General features: G+C 41.0%; 1 protein-coding gene across 13 annotated transcripts in view; it reads left to right on the top strand.

Annotated features, from left to right (window-relative positions):
- Window positions 1-20,700, top strand: part of szt2 (SZT2 subunit of KICSTOR complex) — a 290,455-nt gene extending 269,755 nt beyond the window's left edge. For all 13 annotated transcript variants that reach the window (XM_060919698.1, XM_060919695.1, XM_060919703.1 and 10 more), the window contains 7 exons: window positions 1,236-1,449; window positions 1,851-2,034; window positions 4,668-4,790; window positions 5,733-6,267; window positions 15,754-15,867; window positions 18,998-19,066; window positions 19,183-20,700. In XM_060919698.1, the coding sequence (XP_060775681.1) occupies window positions 1,236-1,449; window positions 1,851-2,034; window positions 4,668-4,790; window positions 5,733-6,267; window positions 15,754-15,867; window positions 18,998-19,066; window positions 19,183-19,326 (1,383 nt within the window). In that variant the 3' untranslated portion in view covers window positions 19,327-20,700. The remainder of the gene's footprint in view (window positions 1-1,235; window positions 1,450-1,850; window positions 2,035-4,667; window positions 4,791-5,732; window positions 6,268-15,753; window positions 15,868-18,997; window positions 19,067-19,182) is intronic.
- Window positions 20,701-20,929: the final 229 nt, after the last annotated feature.

Below are 20,929 nucleotides of genomic sequence, written 5' to 3'. Positions count from 1 at the left end.
CCCGAAAACAAGCTGAACTGTGGACTTATCTGACCACAGCACGTGTTTTCACTGTCTTTCGTTCCATCTGAGATTAGTTCTGGCCCAGAGAAATTGGTGGCATTTCTGCATAGAATTGATGAATGGCTTCTTCCTTGAGTAGTAATCCAGTTTCAGGTTGCATTTCTGGATCAGCGGCGGACTGTTTTAAGTGACAACGGTTTTCTGAAATACTCTCAAGCCCATGTGGCTGTATTTGTCACATTAGCATGACAGTTTCTCAGGCAGTGCTGCCTGAGGGCTCGAAGGTCACGCACAGTCAACAGTGGTTTCCAACCTTGCCCTTTGCACACTGAGATGTCTCCAAATTTCCTGAAACTTTTCACAATGTTACAGACTATAGTATTTTGAAAGACACAAACTCTTGCATTGTGAAATGTTCTTTTTGACTTTTTAACTATTCTCTCATGAATTTTGGCACAAAGGAGTGAGCCACGACCCATCCTTGATTACAAGTCTGAGTTTTTGGTGCTGCTCCTTTTTATACCCAATCATGTTACCAATTCACCTCCTTATTGTGGAATCTTCCAGATTGGTGTTACTTGAACACCATATAAAGTTTTCAGTCTTATTTTGCCTCTGTCCCACCTTTTTTGAGTGTGTTGCAGACATCAAATTCTAACTTCGTTTATATTTGCAAAATACAGTTAAATTGGTTCGTAAAACTGTTGAAAATTTTTTCTTTGTATTTTTGTCAGTTAAATAAACATTCTCCTGAATGAGCAAATCTCAGATTTTTGTTTTTATTGCGATTTGGAAAATATCCCGACTTTTCTGGGAATGGGGTTAGTATTTTCAAGGTCATGTTATGAGCTTCCTTAATCATAATGCATGTGCATGTGTGCAAATGGCCGTGGCATGTCCAAAATAGAATTGTTTGGTGTCTGGGGCAATGAAAATGCTGCAGTCTAAAGTTGGCAAAACAAGAGATGCAACTTTGCAGATAAACCCTTTGCCATGATGAAATTGGTGGAAGGCTAAACAAGACTTTTTCAGATATAAATATGGTTTCCTTAATGTGCTTTGCTTAAGTTGGTAACAGTGCTGAAGAGATTTTCCCCTTCTTTCATTTTTTTTAAAAGAAATTTGGATAATTGAATAATCAGAGCACCAATCAACAGATTAAGTGATGTATCGGCATGTTTTATATAACTGTGGATGGAATGTGTGTGTGTGTCCGTGTGTGTGTCCTACAGCTGTCAATGCTGTTCACTGAAGAGTGTGATAAAGTGCGGGACCTGATGCACGTGCACTCGTTCAGCTACGATTTCCACCTGCGTGTGGTGCATCAGTACCTGCTAGGCTGTCACATGACCCTGAGGCAGGGCTATCAGCTAACCAGTTTCCTGGAGGACTTCATTTCCCATCATCCCGACATCCCCAAATTTGGCCGCAATCACGTGTTCCACGGTGAGTGCATAGCTCTACTGTTCTGTGCATAAGACTTAAAGAAAGCTCGTATATTTTCCTAACGAGCATGGAAAAGTCATATTTAAAGACGCCATTAAAGCCAGGGTATGTTCAGGTTATTTGTGAGCAGCAAAGCAAAATAAATGGCTCGTGTTTGTAAATTGGAATTGAATAAAGCTATTTTTTTCCAGTATTTGTACTTCCTGAGATGTGTATATATAACAAAATATAATATAACAAAAGCTGAACTAAACATCAGTATACTATGAAAATTAATGCTTTGGTTAAAATGTACAGAGTTTCCCTTTTTTCCTGTAATACAGCTAACCAATTAAGCCATGTTTGGTTAATGTGCTTTTTTTTTCTTTCTTTCCCCTGTCACTGGGTCATGATTTGCGCAGGAAATTTCTCCATGTCCACGGGAATGATAACTGCTCACCAGCTGTATAATTACATCACTGATCACGCTGGGACTTACGGCATGAAGCCCCTCCGCATGTCCAAGGCTGCAGTGAACATCGAGAACAAAAAGGGCGGGCCAAGTGCGGATTTGCATGAGTATGCCCTCGTGGCTCTGTGGAACAGGTACGACTCGTCCGTTTCTCACCAAAGCTTTGTGGAAATCATTAAAGGAAGAACTTTATGAAGTTACATCTACATTTGAAAATGGAGGTGCAAACTGGAAGAGTAACAATACCGAAATGATAATATACCCAAAGGGTGTAATAACAGTATTTTATTAAATGCTAAAGTAAAAAAAGCAAAACAAAAAACCCTGCCATCTAGCAAGAGCTCAGGCTGAGTGTCCGTCCATTTTCTCATCTTTCATGTTCTTTCATGTATATTTTATGCTCCGGGCAGTGAGCCGGTGCACATTTCCCAAGATTAGTTAAATTAGCTATTAAAATAGTTTTGTCGTCTGTCTGGCATCTCGGTTACGCTCAGAAGCAATCCACAGTGGACTGAAATTCTGTCGGGAATGTGGCGATGACAGACAGACAGTTTCAGATGGTCCAGATACAGCTGTGTGTGTCTGATAAAGGCTACTTGGCTTGGAGCTGATTGGCTGCTAATACAGATTCCAGCGTATTTTATCTAGTGTCTGTGCTTTAACTGCCAAGTGTTGAATCATATGAAAACAAAGTCTGTTTCATGCAGGGGCGATTTCTCAGAGACAACAAGGGAAGCCGAACTTCCCCTAAAATTCTCTCCCCAAACTGCGGCGTCTACGACGTTGAATTCTCATTAAAACAATAACTTGCATAACATAATATATGCCCAAGATTGTATTTATGTTCATAACTATCCCTATGTCATCCTGTAACTTATTTGAGTGATGTCTGACGAACTTGCAGTTCGCTACGAGAATCACCTTTGCTGCCAGGCTGTAACCTTTCTTATTTCAATGGGCTCTATGGACTGGCAGCCGGGTATCTGTTGCAGTCTACGAGACGGCTCTGAACAGCCAATTTCGGCTAGTTGTTATTGGTTAAAATCGACAAAATCGTCACTTCCGGGGAAGCCGGGTATCTCTGGGGGTAAACGGGACATGGGAGGGCCAAGAAGCCGGGCTGATAAAGGATTATTGGAGGTGGTGTTTGAAAGACATGAGGAGGGCGGTCGCTGTACTTCGGCATCGGCGAGGAACACGGAAGCATGATCAGTCAGTCCCCAGCGGATGTCGAGAAAGTGTAGTCGTGTGCCAAAGTGCTGTCCGAGTTTCTTTTCATATAAACATTTCTTCTCATTGATGTCTCTGTACATTACTCTGTAAATAAATGTAAATATTACTCGTTGTGCTCCGTTAACTTTCATCCATTCTATCAGTTTGATCATTCGTGAATTCACTTGTTTATTTCATTTGTAGTTCAATCAACGTGGTTGTAGGCTAGCTTGAGCCTTATTGGGATCTGCAGTGCTAGCTGCTAACAGCTGGTATCTATCTGCTATAATGGCAAAGTACGGCCAGTCATTTTGCCCCGCCCCCGCCTCGCGCTCTGTCCAGTGCGGTAGTGATGTCCCGTTGCTCGTGTGCCGCAGCAGAGACCCGCGCAACCTTCAGCCGGTACAGTCGCTGTTCTTTTACCGCCGCCGTTATTCTCATCTTTCCGGTGTGTTCTTGATTTTTCCATTGTGTCCTATTTCGCCATATCAAATACCCAAAATGGTATCGTATTATTCATATTTAAGTGAATAATCAATTCAGTCATCATAACTTGGCATTTTTAACCCAAGCAATCAAAAAGAGGAAATTTTTTTCAATATTTTCAAAAAATTTTACAAAAACATTTGAATTGTAATAAAAAAAAAATTCCACAGCCGAGGCCAGATAAAGCAAGATGCTATCTTTATTCTTATTAAACATGATAAAAGAAACATTGTGTGTTAGGTAAATGCAAAAAAAAAAAAAGTAAAATTAGAAAATTTATTTTTTGACCATAATGTCCCAAATGAGAGACCAGTTTCTGAGACAGACCCACGTAACAACAAATTGACTCATGACAAATAACAAATAATTGAAAAATTGTATTACGTAGACCTAAAACTGAGCTTCCCCTATTTCAAAGCCCACCAGCCGCCACTGGTTTCATGAGAACATTTTAAAAACAGTATTGCTGCTGATTTTACGAACTTGAGTTAGCTTAGCCTTGTATGTCAGTAGTTAATCAGAGTTCACAAAAGGTGCGTGAATTTAGCTTTTTTTATATGGAAGTGTTTAATTCGAAGAAATGGTTAATTACACCAGAATATGGGTATCCCTGTGCAACTCAGACCATAAGGTAAAAAATAATCAGTGTGTGCTGGCCACTCTCTGCTAGGTAACGTTTGTTAACTGTAGCTATAATAATAACAACCAAGGCCTCCTGACGTTGGTGCTGGTGGTGTCAAACAAGCACACATTCAGCAACAGTGCTGTGTGGGGTCCCCCCCCCCCAACCTCTCTTTTTTTTTTTTTTTCAGAATCATATTTTAAACCACTGGTTATTTGAGCTAAACCAACTGAAACCTTGCCATTATAAATGCATTGCACGGTGTTCTTTTGGGTGAGTCACCAGCTAACGTTTGCAGGAGCACAATCACTTGCGAATATTAAACTGTTCTCCAGTGTTGGGACTGAACTTCTGGAGTAGAAAATTGTTTTTATCTCATGTTTTGTATTTTATATTGTGTCGATGTCCTCAGTACTTGAACAAAAGCTGCATTCTCTCTTGTTTCAGCTCTGGCACCTATAAGGACCTGGAGGGGCTGAGACACCACGATGACTTTGATGTTTCTCTGCTCGTTTGTCACAACGCAGCTCCGTTCGAGGAGCAGTCTGAGGGCGAGAGACACCTGCTGAGGTACACAGAGGAACAGAAGGAAACATGGGCTCAGTATTATTCTGGATAACAAGCTAGAGTTTAGATTTTGTGTGTGTAACAAGTAACAATTTTTTGTTTTTGTCTATTTATACACAAACACACGCCTCAGAAAGAAAAGGCACGGATATTTATTGCCATTTTTTCTGGTGTATTACCATATGTCACTTTCTATATCTGTAATTACTGACTGCATGGGTGCTGTATCATGACTGACATGAAGTTTCTTTCTTAGTGTCCTTTCTTTCTGTCTTTCTTTCTTTGTCCTTCTGTCCTTTCTTTCTGTTTGTCCTTTCTTTGTCCTTCTTTCTTTGTCTTTCTGTCCTTTCTTTGTCCTTTGTCTTTCTGTCCTTCTTTCTTTCTTTGTCCTTTCTTTCTTTTCTTTGTCCTTCTTTCTGTCCTTTCTTTGTCTATCCTCTTTCTTTCTTTCTTTCTTTCTTTCTTTCTTTCTTTCTTTCTTTCTTTCTGTCCTTTCTTTCTTTCTGTCCTTTCTTTGTCCTTCTTTCTGTCCTTTCTTTGTCTTTCTGTCTGTCTGTCTGTCTGTCTTTCTTTCTTTCTGTCCTTCTGTTCTTTCTTTCTTTCTTTCTTTCTTTCTTTCTTTCTTTCTTTCTTTCTTTCTTTCTTTCTGTCCTCCTTTCTTTGTTCTGTTCTTTCTTTCTTTTTCTTTTTCTTTGTCCTCTTTTCTGTTCTTTTTGTCCTCCTTTGTTTTTTTGTCCTTTTTCTTTTTGTCCTTTCTTTGTCCTCTTTTCTGTTCTTTTTGTCCTCCTTTCTGTTTTTTTGTCCTTTTTCTTTTTGTCCTTTCTTTGTCCTTTCTGTCCTTCTTTCTGTCTTTCTTTGTCTCTGTTCTTTTTTCTTTCTTTCTTTATTATTGATGGTTGGGTAAGAAGATGGCTCTCTTTACATGTGTGTGTGTGTGTGTTACAGGCTACGCTACTATGTGATCATGACCAGTCAGAGAGAGCTGTTCCCTCGGCTCACAGCTGACATGCGCCGCTTCAAGAAACTCCCTCAGATCTACCGTGACCCCGGTGACCTCAGCGGGCGTGGTTCAATTGAGAGAGCAGATCCAGGCATCATGGGAGGGCGGGAATCTGAACATGACCTTTGGGAAGAGACAGCCTCAGCCTTGCCCTCTGAGCCTGACATTAACCTTGACCCTGAACCAGGAGAGCACCCATCAGGAGCTGAGAGTGAAGAGCATTCTCCAGACTTTCCCGATTCCTCGTCCCCTCTGTTCCCACTCCTGAACAGCGAGGTGATGTCGGCACGAAAGCAGATCCAGAGCAGCGTGACGGAGGCCATGGCTCACTGCCGGAGGGATAACTTGTGGCGGAGGCTTTTCCACGGGGAGCATGCCGCCCTCGACAAACTCAAACTCAGCAAGCTGGCCTTCACTGAGCTCGAGGAGCTGCTGGATGCAGTGCAGAGCCGTTCTATTGGAGAAATCGACCCTCAGCTGGTAAATACACATGCACCACCATACATATAATTTTGAAAACCTTTCCCTGGTGGACAGACGCTTCAAATTATACAATACTGTATTACTTAATACACGAGGACACACAGTGTTATTGATGTGAAGCAGAACCCTGGGGCTGCTGCTCCTCTCCACAAACCAGCTGAAGTCTGCAAGTCTGGTCTGAATGCCGAGGCGGCGGCTGTCCTGAATATTTTAGACAAGCTGATTGAATCATGTCCTTATTCGTATGTGGAAATTGTTTAGTAAAGTTACAATGAATGTACAGCAGAGGAAGCTGTTAAGTGTTTCTGTTCACAGCTGATTGAGCGTCCCTCATTACCTGTAATGTGACAAACTGTCCTTGCTGTAAGTGTTTAGTTAATGAGGACAGTAATTTAACAGTACAGTACATTAAAGTACAGTACCAGTCAAAAGTTTGGACACACCTTCTAATTCGATGATTTTCTTTATTTTATTAATTAAGTCACTTAATGTTTTAAAGTAATGATGAATGCCGTTTCTCTTTACTTAGTTGAGCGCTTCTTGACAAAATATGGATTACTACAGTTGTGGAATAGGGCTCGTTACTGTATTTTTATTATTTACTGTTTGATCTCAAACACATTAAGAAGGCAAGAAATTGCACTAATTAACTTTTCACGAGGCACAACTGTTAATTGAAAAGTATTGCAGGTGACGACCTCATGAAGCTGGTTAAGATAATGCCAATAGTGTGCAAAGCATCATCAAGGTAAACACTGGCTACTTTGAAGAATCTAAAATATGAAACACATTTTGTTTATATTTAACTTTTTTTTTAAACATAATTCCATACATGTTCCAGATGTTTTTTCATAGTTTTGATGTCTTCAGTATTGTTTTACAATTGTGGTGGAAAAACTCTTACTCATTCGGATCCAAGCAGAGAAAAAGAATCTTTATTGAAGGTTTCTCAATGCAAAGAGAAAAACTGAGCAAATGGTCCGGGGGGGGGCGCGCAACTCCCCTTTCTTACAATGGCATTTATACCTTTGAGGAATATTCTGTTAAAATCCTAACCCAATCGAAGACAAGGATTTAAACGCTTACCACAGAAGTTTTTTTTTTATCAGAACTTGTAACATCCTTTACGCTACGTTCACACTGCAAGGCTTAATGCTCAATTCCGATTTTTTTGTGAAATCCGATTTTTTTTGTGAGGTCGTTCACATTAACAAATATATGCGACTTGTATGTGATCCTCAGTATGAACGAAAAGCGACCTAAAAGTGTTCCGCATGCGCATTGCAGGATACGACGACGTCACACGCAGTGAGCATGGCCAGTGTTTACGGAAGTAAAACCGCCCGGTTGCGGTATGACCCATCCAATCTAGCTTGAATAGCTGCATCCCCCCAAATGGAAATCAGCTCCCTAACCTCTGCGTCCTTCCATTGAGAAGATTCAGAACCTTCACAGCCCGAAGCGTCCCTCGCATTGATGTCATGCGCAGGGGCGCAGATACGTTTTTTGAACTGGGGGGGACAAAAAACTGGGGGGGACAAAGCTGCCAGCAAACCAACCCCAACCCCGATATGCCTGTCAAACTTGTTGTTAGTAACCATAGCAACCAAGCTCGAGCTCGCAACCTGTGCAGTCTGCGCAGCTCAACCAACCGAATATCAGTCTTTGTTTTGTTTTATGTGAGTTGTTGCAACTATATGTATACACTGCTGTGCACCTTAATAAACCGAATGGTAATTAGTCTTTTGATTTTTCCGTGAGGTTTGCCTTATGCAAAGAAAGACAGCATAGACGTTTTTTCCTCCCTATAAGTGGGGGGGACCGAACGAGGTGAATTTAAATATGACTCGTCCCACCCTCTATCTGCGCCCGTGATTATGCGCCATGTTGTTGTAACTTTTTTGAGAGACCCGCCGCCTACTTCAGCGCAGAATAGTGACGTTTGTGGCTTGTTGATGACGTGTAAGTCGGATGAATGCGACCTGGCGGTTCAGACTGAAGTCGCATATGAAAAGAGCGGATAGGGATCGGAATTAGCACCACATATCCAAACGGCCTGGGTCGGATTTGAAAAAATCGGATCTGTGTCGTTCATATTGTCAATAAAAGATCGGATACAGGTCACATATGGGCGAAAAGATCGGATTTGAGTCACTTCAACCTGCAGTGTGAACGTAGCCTTATGCTACTTATGTAAAAATCAGCAGACACAGGAAATGACCACCATGCTGCTAATCTCTTTTTGCACGTACTGACCGTCTCGCGCACAGATAGTGCTGGGTTCATGAACGGGTCATGAACCCCTGTTACACACACACACACACACACACACACACACACACACACACACACACACGACATTAAAAAAATTCCATTACACAATGTAGAAAATGGTCAAAGTACAGAAAAAACTATGAGTGGGTGTGTCCAAACTTCTGACTGGTACTGTAGGTTAATATCACTTGGATGACAGAGTATGTGGTATTTAAACTTTATTCAGACCCAAAATACCATAGGTCAGTATCAGGGTGAGTGTGTTTAGTCTGAGTGATTATGTATGTAAATTAAAGCAGCTGTTTAAAAATAAGTGCACAGTGGGCCTCGCTTATGAATCTTCTACTGAAGTTGTGTATAAATGTTAAAAGTTGGGCGGCACGGCGGTGTAGTGGTTAGCACTGTCGCCTCATAGCAAGAAGGTTCTGGGTTTGAGCCTCACAGCCTACGGGGGCCTTTCTGTGTGGAGTTTGCATGTTCTCCCCGTGTCCGCGTGGGTTTCCTCCGGGTGCTCCGGTTTCCCCCACAGTCCAAAGACATGCAGGTTAGGCACTTAGGTAAAATACCCAGACACTGGGGTTGCACAAGCCAGTGCATACTTGGTGCCAGTGCCAAGCCCAGATAGATTGGGGAGGGTTGCATCAGGAAGGGTATTTTAAAAAAATAATAATAAAAACCTCTGCCAAATCAAATATGTAAAATTGGGAAGGATTATCCCCTGTGGTGACCCCCAACAGGTGCAGCCAAAAGAAGTGTATAAATGTTAAAAGCTGTGTTCTAAATTGTGTTTCATGGGTTACACTAGGGCTGAACGATTTTAAGAAAAAATTGAATTGCGATTTTTCTGGCAGATATTGCGATTTTGATTTCAACCATGATTTTTTTTCTTTAAATCAAGTTTCAGTGCAAATTAATTAATACAGTGAATTCCATAAAGCTAATGCAAGAATGAAAACTGAGGTCAACAGATTTCAAATGTAGGCCTGTTTATTAACATTGAGTGCCTGAGGAACAAGTTATAATAACTTAAAATAAAAAGAGAGCCATCTTTCTTAAGTAAACTTTTGCTTCTTTTACTTTTCCCATCAACATATCAGACATAAAAAAAGGTTGATCAGTGGCTCAGCAGCATAAAAATATTGCACTTTTGTAAAATAATGTACATAAGCATTATAAATTATAACTAGAGCCAACAATTCCCCTGTGGGAAATTGAGAGAGTGATGTAGTGTGCGCAGGAGCTGAGCTGTACTGTGTGAATGTATGATTTGCCATGAGGCTACAAGCCTGTGTCTGTGCCCCTCCCTCCTGTGTGTGTGTGTGAGAGCGAGCAGCCCCTCCCCCACCCGCGCACAGAGAGGGCAGTTTTTCCTCAGAGCACTCCCTCCAAACAACGGGGATTTACACGAAAACGGAAGGAGATATTCACAAAATTCTTTCACACTGAGTGCCACAAGGCTTTCCTGAACACAAAGATGTAATTTTTTTGTCTGTAGTGTAAAAGATGAGGATAATTTATTGACGAAACAAAACATGGGTCAGTTTAGGAGCACTGAGAAAAACCGCGGCTTTGACGATCCCAAAATCGTGTTGTCTGAGATCGCGATTTTCGGTCGAAAACGATAGATCGTTCAGCCCTAGGCTACACTGAACAAAAAACAACAAAAAAATTCCTGAAAGATTTGCAAATATTTTGGCAATTCAGATTTTTTTCTTACTTGTACATATATTGATAAATACCAGTCAGCTGGAAATAACCAAGCGCGGTCACAGCACAGCCAATTTACATTTAGGGATGCCTGTAAGACTTCATAAAAGGCAGCACATTGAGTTCTGGAGAAGAACAAAAAAAGGCAAAATGACACCTAAACAGCGAGTGCGCCTCCGAAACATGGCATGTCCTTAATTGTTCAGTAATGCAGCTCAGTCACTGCAGCGTGTCCGCTACCACAGACACGCACCGACGCGTCATCCTTTTATAGGGATTGTCCGAACTCAGTAGCTATGCTTATTTGTCTTATTTTCTGGATTTGTTTTGGATTGCTTCTTCGGAGTTTTACAAAACTGTCCTTAAATTATTTTGCAGTTGAGATCGACATGCTATTTAAAATTGACAGTGTAATCTGTAATTGCAGTAACTCGTATTTATTATTCAGTTTGAAGCCCATCAATCGAGGATCACATTAGTGAGTCTCTTTTTAAATAAACTGACTGCCAGATCTTGCTGCTGCATGTTTCTGCACTTTCATCCCTTCTAACAGCGATATCCAAAAAGTTAATAAACAGGGAGAGATAGTGAGGAGCTGTGCATCTAATAATATATAATACCTGCTAATAATCTCTCGTCAAACTACCGGAATAAATGATGGATGGCATTTGTGATTTGCGTTTGTCCTCGGATAAGTCAAATGTATTTAGCACATTTTTAAAACGGCATCTGTTTTTCCAAAGTACGCTAAGTGCCAAATTGCACTAAAACAAAAAAGGAGCGTAGCGTGATGTGAAGGACAGGACACAGCAGAAGTACGTGTGTTTGAAATAATGTAGATGACTGAAAACCTTCATAGACATGAACATCCTGTTCACCCACCCTCCCGTACTGTCTCTCGCCTTTCTCTCTCTCTCTCTCTCTCACCCTCTCTCCTCCTTCCTCTCTTTCCCCTCTCCTCTCTCCCCTCTCCTTCCCCTCTCTCCTGTCTCTCTCTCCCTCCCCTCTCTCCCCTGTCTCTCTCTCTCTCTCTCTCTCTCTCTCTCTCCATCCCCTCTCCTCTCTCCCTCGCTCGCTCGCATGCACGCAGGCGCGCACACAATGCATTCGAAGTGTTCAAATAAGTCAGCCTTTAGGAACCCGCGAGAACATTACACGGCTCTCGCTTCCCGTGTCAATATGTTCTGTGAGGCTCAGCTGGTTTTGATGGGGAGCTGACAGCTGCAGTAAGTCACAGCTCTGCAGAGGAAACGCTACACTCATCATCCAGCAGCGCACACACATGGCCAACCAGAGCCAGCAGCTCAAACCTTTAATGTTCCTCTCATCCCACAGCAGGTCCCTTGTTTATGTCACACAGCTCATCCTGACACGTCAAACGCTCCCACTGTCCATAACCTGTTTTCACCCTCTGTTCTTTTCTCTTTTTTTTTTGGTTAGTGTTTTGCAGTAAGTGTGTTCCTCCAGAAGTTTTATCCAAATTAACATTACCATTAGCTTGGCACCAACATAATACAGAAAACTCTCCTAGCTATGCTGGCAGAAACTAGTGCATCATAGTGGCAGTTCCCAAGGACTGTGTGTGTGTGTGAGAGCTGAGATTGCGGTTTTGCTGAGAGTACAGTGTGTCATTTTGTGAGTGTGTGAGTATAAATATGTCTAAGAGTGTGTGTGGAAGTGTATCTGTGATTATTTCCTCTGCTAACATGTACGGAGGCACTTGGAGGAAAAGCATGTTTTGATTGTTGCTCGTGATATTCAGAATATAGCATAATTAATAAAAAAATAATAATAAAAATACTGTCACATGCCCGAGAAGAAGGCAGCCTGGGTACGCCGCATGTTTGATCATTTGTTAATGTTCCCAAGATCTGTCATTATTTGAATGTGGCATAAGAGCAGAATTCTTCTAAGGTCTTTGATATTACAGGTTATTTACAGGTATTCTGACTGTGTGATGTTACTCAGCAGGTTATTAGTACCCGGCTCTGATACCCTCAGTGTTGTATCTCCTCACCCGAGTAAAAATCTTTTTGGATTATTCCCCCCTACAGCCTGCATTACCAAGCACATGACCTCCCCGCTGCTGTTTTCCCTCACAAAATTAAGTCAGAAGTCGATTTTGTTCAGATACGCCGTCTCTAATACGTTCGTTTGGATGATGTACGCGGCTGTCAGGCGTAGGCAGGCTCACAATGCTAGGATGGATGGAGCCTGAGGAGGTGTTTCTGCACACGCCGATAAGGCATCGAGAGGAAAGACGCCAGGAATTAGATTTCCTTTAAAAATCAAATTCGGGTTGAGAGTGAAGTGTGCAAAACTTCCTGATGGTCCTGTTTCTTGTAGAAGTGAAAGCTTTTCCTATATAGAAGGTACAGAAGTGTGGAGAGGTGATGCACCATCATGATAAACTGGCGCTGATCTTCAGAGCACAACTAACTTATTTTGTTCTGTCAAGCTAACACACAAAATGATGATGAGGCTTGTAAATGCATGAATGATCAGTGCGTTTGATTTTGCATCATTTACCTATCTTTAGGAAAGTTGGCCAAAAAACATTCTCTGAAGTCAGAGGTGGACAAAGTACCCAACTTCATTACTTAAGTCAAAGTACAGATCCCGCTGGTCAAATGTTACTGTAATACAAGTGAAAGTTGTCCAGTCAAATTTTTACTTAAGTTAAAAGTACTGAAGTATTTGCTTTTAAAAATACTTAAGTATTAAAAGTGCATTTTCTGTCATTGTTGTATTATTGCCACAACGCTTACAAAACCTAATGCCTCTGCAGCAACCGACTGGATTTACTGATTAACTTGTAGAACCTGTAGAATAAACATCTGGTGGAATGTTACAAAATGAAACACAACTGAACTGAAAAAGAGCCATTTTCTTTCTTTTCTTTTTTAATTTATTATTATTATTATTATTATTATTATTATTATTATTATTATTATTTTAAATCGTCACACTCCTCCCCACCCCTACAAAGCAGCATGGTAGTGTTCTGACCCAGCTCTGGCAGTGTGAGCACATGTATGTGTATGTTAATCAGGAAGACAGTGGAATAGCTGTAAATGCAGCTTGCCCAGAAAATAAAAATGACAATCCAACCTGCTTAAAACTCAGGTCCACACCTCAAGCTTAATAACTGCCCAACAGCAACACTGCTTTAAGCAAGACGACAAAAAAATGCCAGACCATCATCTGACATCAAAACAAAAAATTCCAACAATTTGTTGCGACTGACTAGTACAATACTGTCCATCTCACAGGTCGTGTGTGCGCGCGCATGTGTATGCATTCATGCACATATGAATCTGCCTGTGGAATCATGGTGGTTTAACGTTAAGCTACGGTAGCTAGTCAGTGAAACTCCACCTGACATGCTAGCAAACTCTTCAAACTCGAAATCATATTGTGTAGCTAACGCTACTAGAAAAGAGAGATTTCTACATTCTGTTTATTTGGCAAGATTATGCTCAAACATTTCTGAAAGCACTTCAGGTAAGTTAACGTTATTCATGTTTGCGTAATTCCATGTTTACATGCTAACTAACAGTGTCCAAGTTAACTAGCTATGTGTCAACGTTAACTGTGGACAAGGCGATGGCAACTTGGTGGGCAAATCCATAGAAAGTCATGTGACTAACCAGACTGCATAGCTATTGTAGTGTTATCGCTCGCTCTAAAAGCACAGACAACTTCACTACAAGCTTTCTCTTGGAATAAAACGTTAACAGACCTCAATATGCTTCCGCAGGTTGGACGGCGAGTTTTTATAGGCCGTGATGTGGTTCGTTTTAGGCAAACAAAGCAAACATTTAAAATGAATTGAATTTTTAATTCTTTCAGAAAACTGAAACATGGGTTCTAGGTAAAGCCATGGGTGTGTGTTCTTTCTCCAGAAGAACCGTCTCCTTCCATTCTACCGTCAACTAATGATGTAAAATAACACTGCTGAGAAATAATTGAACTTGATTTTATACAGTTTATGGATGTGACGTGACCCTAGTGATTACTGATCAGCTGTCTTGGTGTCACCTGCGAAAAAACAAGCAGGTTTTAGAAAAGAAATGGGAAAAAAAAAACATCCAGTTTCAAAGCTGCTTTGTAGTAACGAGGACCTTGATAGAAATGTAGTGGAGTGAAAAGTACGATAATTGTCATTCAAATGTAGTGAAGTTAGTCATAAGTTGCCCAAAAATATAAAGTACAGATACTCAAAAAGTGTACTTAAGTACAGTACTCAAGTAAATGTACTTCATTACTGTCCACCTCTGTCTAAAGATGTAACAAATTTTAACTGCAGTATAATTAGGAACAGACGTTTGCGTAACAGCAATGAAAGAATGGTTGCTCTATTAATCTTGCTTCAGTCGCCTGGTAACCACTCCAGCATTGTTCTGTTTCACTGGTATGAAGCATGGAACCTTACAAAAGTATTTGAATATGAATTTTGTACATTTTAATTATATACACATCACATTAATAATTTTCTGTGGTGTATTTAATTAAAGTATGCTTTTTTTTCTCCTTTTGCTTGTTTTGTCCTTGCCCAGGGGTAAGATTTGCCTTTAAAAACATGATTCATAATTATAGGATAAGATTTGGGATATTAACCCTTTCACCACTGCAGACCGCTATTCCGGTCGCACTGTCGTAAGGAAACCCCTTCTGGAAAAAAAATTACGCAGTGCTGAAAGGGTTAACAAGTCAGAACCTGAAATACAAATACTCAAATGTCATAAATACTGACTTTGTCAATTAGGTAAAAAATGAAGCGTCTGAGATTCTTTTTTAAAAAAAAAAATGTTAATTAAATGCACCACATAGAAAAGGATTCTATTTATTGTGACACATAGTTAAAATATATGAAATTCATCTTCACATATTTTTATTAGCGTCCAGCCTCCATAACCTTGCACCTTATTCTTTTGCACTGAAATCTGTGTAGTCGGGGCGGCACGGTGGTGTAGCACTGTTAGCGCTGTCACCTCACAGCAAGAAGGTCCGGGTTCGAGCCCCGTGGCCGGCGAGGGCCTTTCTGTGTGGAGTTTGCATGTTCTCCCCGTGTCCGCGTGGGTTTCCTCCGGGTGCTCCGGTTTCCCCCACAGTCCAAAGACATGCAGGTTAGGTTAACTGGTGACTCTAAATTGACCGTAGGTGTGAATGTGAGTGTGAATGGTTGTCTGTGTCTATGTGTCAGCCCTGTGATGACCTGGCGACTTGTCCAGGGTGTACCCCGCCTTTCGCCCATAGTCAGCTGGGATAGGCTCCAGCTTGCCTGCGACCCTGTAGAACAGGATAAAGCAGCTACAGATAATGAGATGAGATCTGTGTAGTCTGTATGAGCTCAAAAAAAAAATCTATCCATTTCCATATATCTAATATTCCATTATTATTCATTATACAGAAAGGAACAGCTGACGTTCCTTATTTTTCACCTGGATAATTTGACAGTACTTGATCTGATTTCTGATGGGAGTCTTTGTGTGTTGACAGGAATGTTTTCTGACGATGAATCCTGCCTGGTACCAGAGTCTGATCAAGGTGCTGCTCTCGCGTTTCCCACAGAGCTGCAGGCACTTTGTGGATGACTGCGGCATTCAGTACCTGGTAAGAGTTTAACGTTCCCTTCAAATGGGACTCGTAGTTTCATGTTTTCAGCTTGTGGGTGTACCAGACAATATGTTTGTCATTTAAGCAGTTTAATGCTGAAATACAGCACCCTGTTATTTTGCTGGAAATGAAGCTGCCAATTTAGCGAGCTGTGGAGACGGGTCTTTTGGATGGATGACGTACAGGCGTACTAAGAGTGAGAAAATATCGGGAAAAAGCATTTTACCTTTTATAAGCACCTTACTGATTTGAATGTGGGTGGTGTTTTTTTTTTTTTAAATAGCCAACTTATATTTTATTGTATTATTATATATATATATTTTTTAATCTTCTCCTCTTCATCATAATAATAATAATAATGGGCATATCAGAATCAGACGCTCACTGGCCGTGGTGTGAAAATTGTGCATGCAGACGCTCATCTGAGTTTCCAAATCTGTCATTGCTTAACTTAATATTTTCTATCGTGAATATTATCATTGGAAAGCAGAGCTCATAAGCTTTTTAAAGAATTTTATCTCGTTAAGATCTGTTCAGTACTTTGGATAGGCATATCAGGTGAAAATTAAAATTCAGTCCAAATTGCTTGAAACTGCTGAATTCAGAACAACATACTTTTTACAGAATTAAAATATGTTTATCCCTTCTTGAGATATTACAAATCAAAAGATTGAGGGCGGAAAAAGGCTTAATTTTTCAAAAACCGCCGTAATATTCTGTCTGAGGATCACACGGTCCAAAATGGGCCTCAATAACAAATGAGATCAAATGTTTTTCCTTAATAACTTTATTTTTCAAGATATTTACATGGAAATTGGCAGGAACATAGATGGTTGTACACTGAATACAAAGTTTGAAAAATTAGTAAAAACCAATTCTGCAAATTAGCATTTACTTCGCATTAATTATGCTAATTATGTAAAACGTTAAATCGGTACACTCTCTTCTTCAAAGTTTCACCAAACAGCTTTATTTGTGCAATATAAAGCTGATCTTAACTCTCACTTATACATCACAAAGTAGGAGAAATCAGTGTTAATGATAAAATATGCGTAAATAAGCATCGAATGTCATTCACACCTACCGTTCTCTATCAGAATAATAAAAGTAATAAAAGAATATTTCTAATCCCCTCTTTATGCTCTGTAGGCCTGTGTATTTCTAAGTAGGGCCTACAACCTGCTGCTACCATCAGGCCCGCCGACAGGGGGGGGACAAACGGGTATGTTGTCCCGGGCCCAGGAATGGGGGGGCCCAAAACTGGACTCTCATGAAGTTGCGATTAAATTATTTTATTTCATTTCAAAATATGTTGATTTGGGGGAGAAATGTGCTATATTTGCATTCAATAAATGATTTCTAGATCTTTTGCCTTTATTGTCTTTGAAAAAGGCGTCAAGAACCCCCTACCACCCCTAATGCAAAAATGGTTTGGTCTGACTCTTTGATTAAGGGGAAAAAACGACATCGTTCAATCATAGCGCTTCAACAATCAACGTGCGTGGCATTTGCCGACATGCACAAGTCAGGAGCACAGAAAAGAAAAGTGAAAAAGAGAGGAAGAAACCAAGAGACTCAGGGGCTCACTGCATAAATATTTTAAAAAAGATTCGGATGATGCAGCAGGTACTAGCAAAGGCAGTGGGGCAGCTGAGCCAGGTAAGACAGCCAACTTTTTCCAGCCCCGTAAAGTAACCCCAACCAAGGCACGCGCGGCACGCAATTCATGTTACAAACGAGGGGAGAGCAAGTCACACTGAACACCATATCAAACGCACAGGGCATTGAATCATTTCATAACCACAACGGCTTAATAACATTGTGTTTCATATATCTGATTGAAGCTAAGAATATTCACATTAGCCCACAATCATATCCCGCCGTTTCTCGAGCGGTGTGTTCTTCTCTGCTTTTCACACTGGACGGTACGCACGCACAGTATACTATGTTCGCCCCCAGCCCTGCCCGAAATCCCCTGTCCATCGCTGCTCCTTCAAGAGCACCCCAATCGCGTGATTATAGTAGACTATCCACGAGTTTAGGAATACCTTTTTGAATACCGGTCATTTAAGGGTTGGAGTGAGTAGAGACTGGGATAAGAGAGGTGTGTGTGGGTTGGCCCAGGGGGGGCCCATTCAGAGCATTTTGTCCCGGGCCCAGCCAAAGCTGTCAGCGGCCCTGGCTACCATTACTAGGGAGCTGGAGGTATTGATTATCTGTGGTGTTTTTAAAAAAAAAAAAGGAAATGACTCTCCCCTCAGATAAACTGTGACATCTTCAATACCACTGAGAAACAACAAGATTGAACTTAAATATAAATATAATTAACTTCCTGAGACATGAAAAGTGCAACTGTGGGCCGTCCATATGGAATCTTCCTGCAAACACAGTCTGACTCCAGCTGTCCACATCACTTGGCAGAAATCTGGTGTCCTTTCTCTTCAGAAAACACCATTTACATTCAAATAGCTTTGGTTATGAGCATTTAGGCAACAGAAACTCTTATTACATCCACTTCCCTTCAATTACTTCTCCACATTATGTCCTCTGATTACCTTTTGTGTTTTAATTATATCCTGGGATTCTCTTTCCATCTTTTTTTTTTTTTTTAAATTTATGCAACAAATTAGCATGAAATCATTCATCAGTATGAAAGTCTTGAGTCACCTTGAAGTTTTCTAAATTAAACCGAGCTTGTTACATTTATTTTCTGCGAGAACAAGGCTCGTCTATTTCACATTTTCAGACCTTTGTGGTTTGCAGCGACACTTGTGTGCTTTTAAAACGTTAAATTAAAGTCTCAGAAGGGATTAAATGAATTTAACATGGAATAACTGTCGGCATTTCTGGACTGTCAGGAGGTTCGTTTCTACGTAATTCTCTACATGAGAGACTGTAGATCAAAAGAAAGGACTTTTGTAATTGCTGGAATTTTTTTCCTCCCATACTTTCCAAACAAAGATTGTTGGTGCCTGTGCTAAAGCAGTGTGTCAAGCTTTAATGCTCGCTGACCCTAAATGGGTCGCACAGATCAGAGCGCAAATTAACCGAAAAGAAAACAGGCAAAAGACATGGGAAATTTAAACATTACTGTTTTCAATTACGTCTTTTTTTTTTTTCCCCCCAGGCTGTCCTTAACCAGAAGTTCACCGATTGCTTCGTGCTCGTCTTCCTGGATTCCCAGGCAGGAAAAACGGTGAGCGATTCCCGCAGTGTCCTTAGAACTTTTTATTAATTTCAATTTTGTGAGCAAAAAAGTGACAAAGCAGTACGAATCCACATTCCCGATCTCCATCTTCCTGCTCCCTCCAGAGCTTGAAGGTGGTTTTTAGGGAGCCGTTGCCGTCCCAGGCGCAGCCGAGCAGCAGTCCTCCTCCGCAGCTCGTCTCCATGTACCACCACCTCGAGTCTGTGATCAACACGGCCTGCTACAACCTGTGGACGGGCCTGCTGTAGGATGCTGACGGAGGTGGGCACAATTTAAGGAAAAGGCACTGTGAACATTTACCAAGGATGTATGCACAAGTCTGATGTGTGTGTGTGTGTGTGTTTCCTGATACACACACACAGTGCTATAATCTGAAGACGAGAATTTAGCTGTGGGTTGGAGAGATAAGTATCTGCCGGGACATGCATAAGCATATTAGTATTAGCATTAGGCTTTTAGAAAACTACTGAAAACAAACAAACAGATGAACTGGTGTGAATGGGATTGTCGAAACCTCTTCACTTTCTGCCCAACAAACGCACCAATCCAGTTTGTTGGAGAACGTTGGGTGAGGGATGAGCTTTGATAGAGTGGTCTGACAGGATCCTGTTAGTGCTGCTGGAATGAGAGGAGAACTACCTCACATTGAATGACTCAGATTGAATAACTTCTAAATGTGAAGTATTTATTGCATTTAGCCTTGACGACTTTACTATTCGTCAAATGCCACAGGCGAGTCGAACAGTCCAATGGCATCATCATGGTTTGCCAAAGTCAGAATTGTCTTATATTCATTATGCTTTTTTTCCCCCCTCTCTAGTTGGCTGATGACAGTTAATGCTAGTTGATTTTTTTTTTTTTTTAAAGTTAAACTAATCCCATTAAAAAAAAGTGCGAGAGCATCAGAGAAACATGACTGACTCACCAGTGATTGAGCACCTTTGACTCAACATTGCCATTTATTTGGTCTTTCATGACGCACATGCACATTAATGACTGACCTGTAAGTGAATTTGACCGCCTGATGACTCGTTCATGTCGGCGTGTGTCCACGATAACTAAAGTTATTGTTAGCAGTGCTAAGTAATCACCATCTCTTCCATTAAAATGCGCAAAATTCCCTTACTGCCATTACTGTCAACCCAGAAGTGCCTAGTTTTTCTTTCTTGAGGAAACTGCTACATTGTCTCAGCGTTGTGAAGAGGATCCTTGAAAATTTAATTTTGGTCGTGGCATAATTCTGTTACTGTCGTGTGATGAAGCGTCTGCGTCTCCATTTTTAGACAAAACAGCAGGGAGATGACACACACACACACAGACATCTACTATACCTTAGGGCTCAGTAATGGCTGCGTGTGTGTGTGTGTTTCAGCCAAATATTAAGAAGCCATTTGAAGTGCTTCTGATTAACAGTGACACTGCTCTGTTGGAGACGACCATGTAACGTTACTGTGTTTATGCATTCTTTTGATTTGCTCTTTTAAATGAAGGACACTGGACACTGACTCATTGTGTGCCCTTAGGCAATATTATAATCAGAGTGAAACTGCTTGTACATAATGTACATACTAAATAATTTGTAAGTATGCAATGTAACAATAAAAGAGAAGTTGATACCTGAATTGCTGAGTCCTGGATTAAGAACACACCATGCAGAGTTGACACGTAGGTTTCTTTGTAGGTGTAGAAGTGTAACGTAGATCATCGTTTCTTTCGATCAGGGGTGTCCAAACTGATCCGTAAAGGGCCGTGTGGCTGCAGGTTTTCATTCCAGCCATGCAGCAGCACCCTGATTTGGCTTATTCAATCAACTGACGCACCCACCCTTTAATCAAGGGTGGGTGTGGCTGC

This window comes from Neoarius graeffei, chromosome 4 (assembly GCF_027579695.1).
Source record: "Neoarius graeffei isolate fNeoGra1 chromosome 4, fNeoGra1.pri, whole genome shotgun sequence".
Taxonomy (NCBI): domain Eukaryota; kingdom Metazoa; phylum Chordata; class Actinopteri; order Siluriformes; family Ariidae; genus Neoarius; species Neoarius graeffei.
The sequence above is the reverse complement of the archived record's forward strand: the minus strand, read 5'-3'. Positions and strand labels throughout refer to the sequence as shown.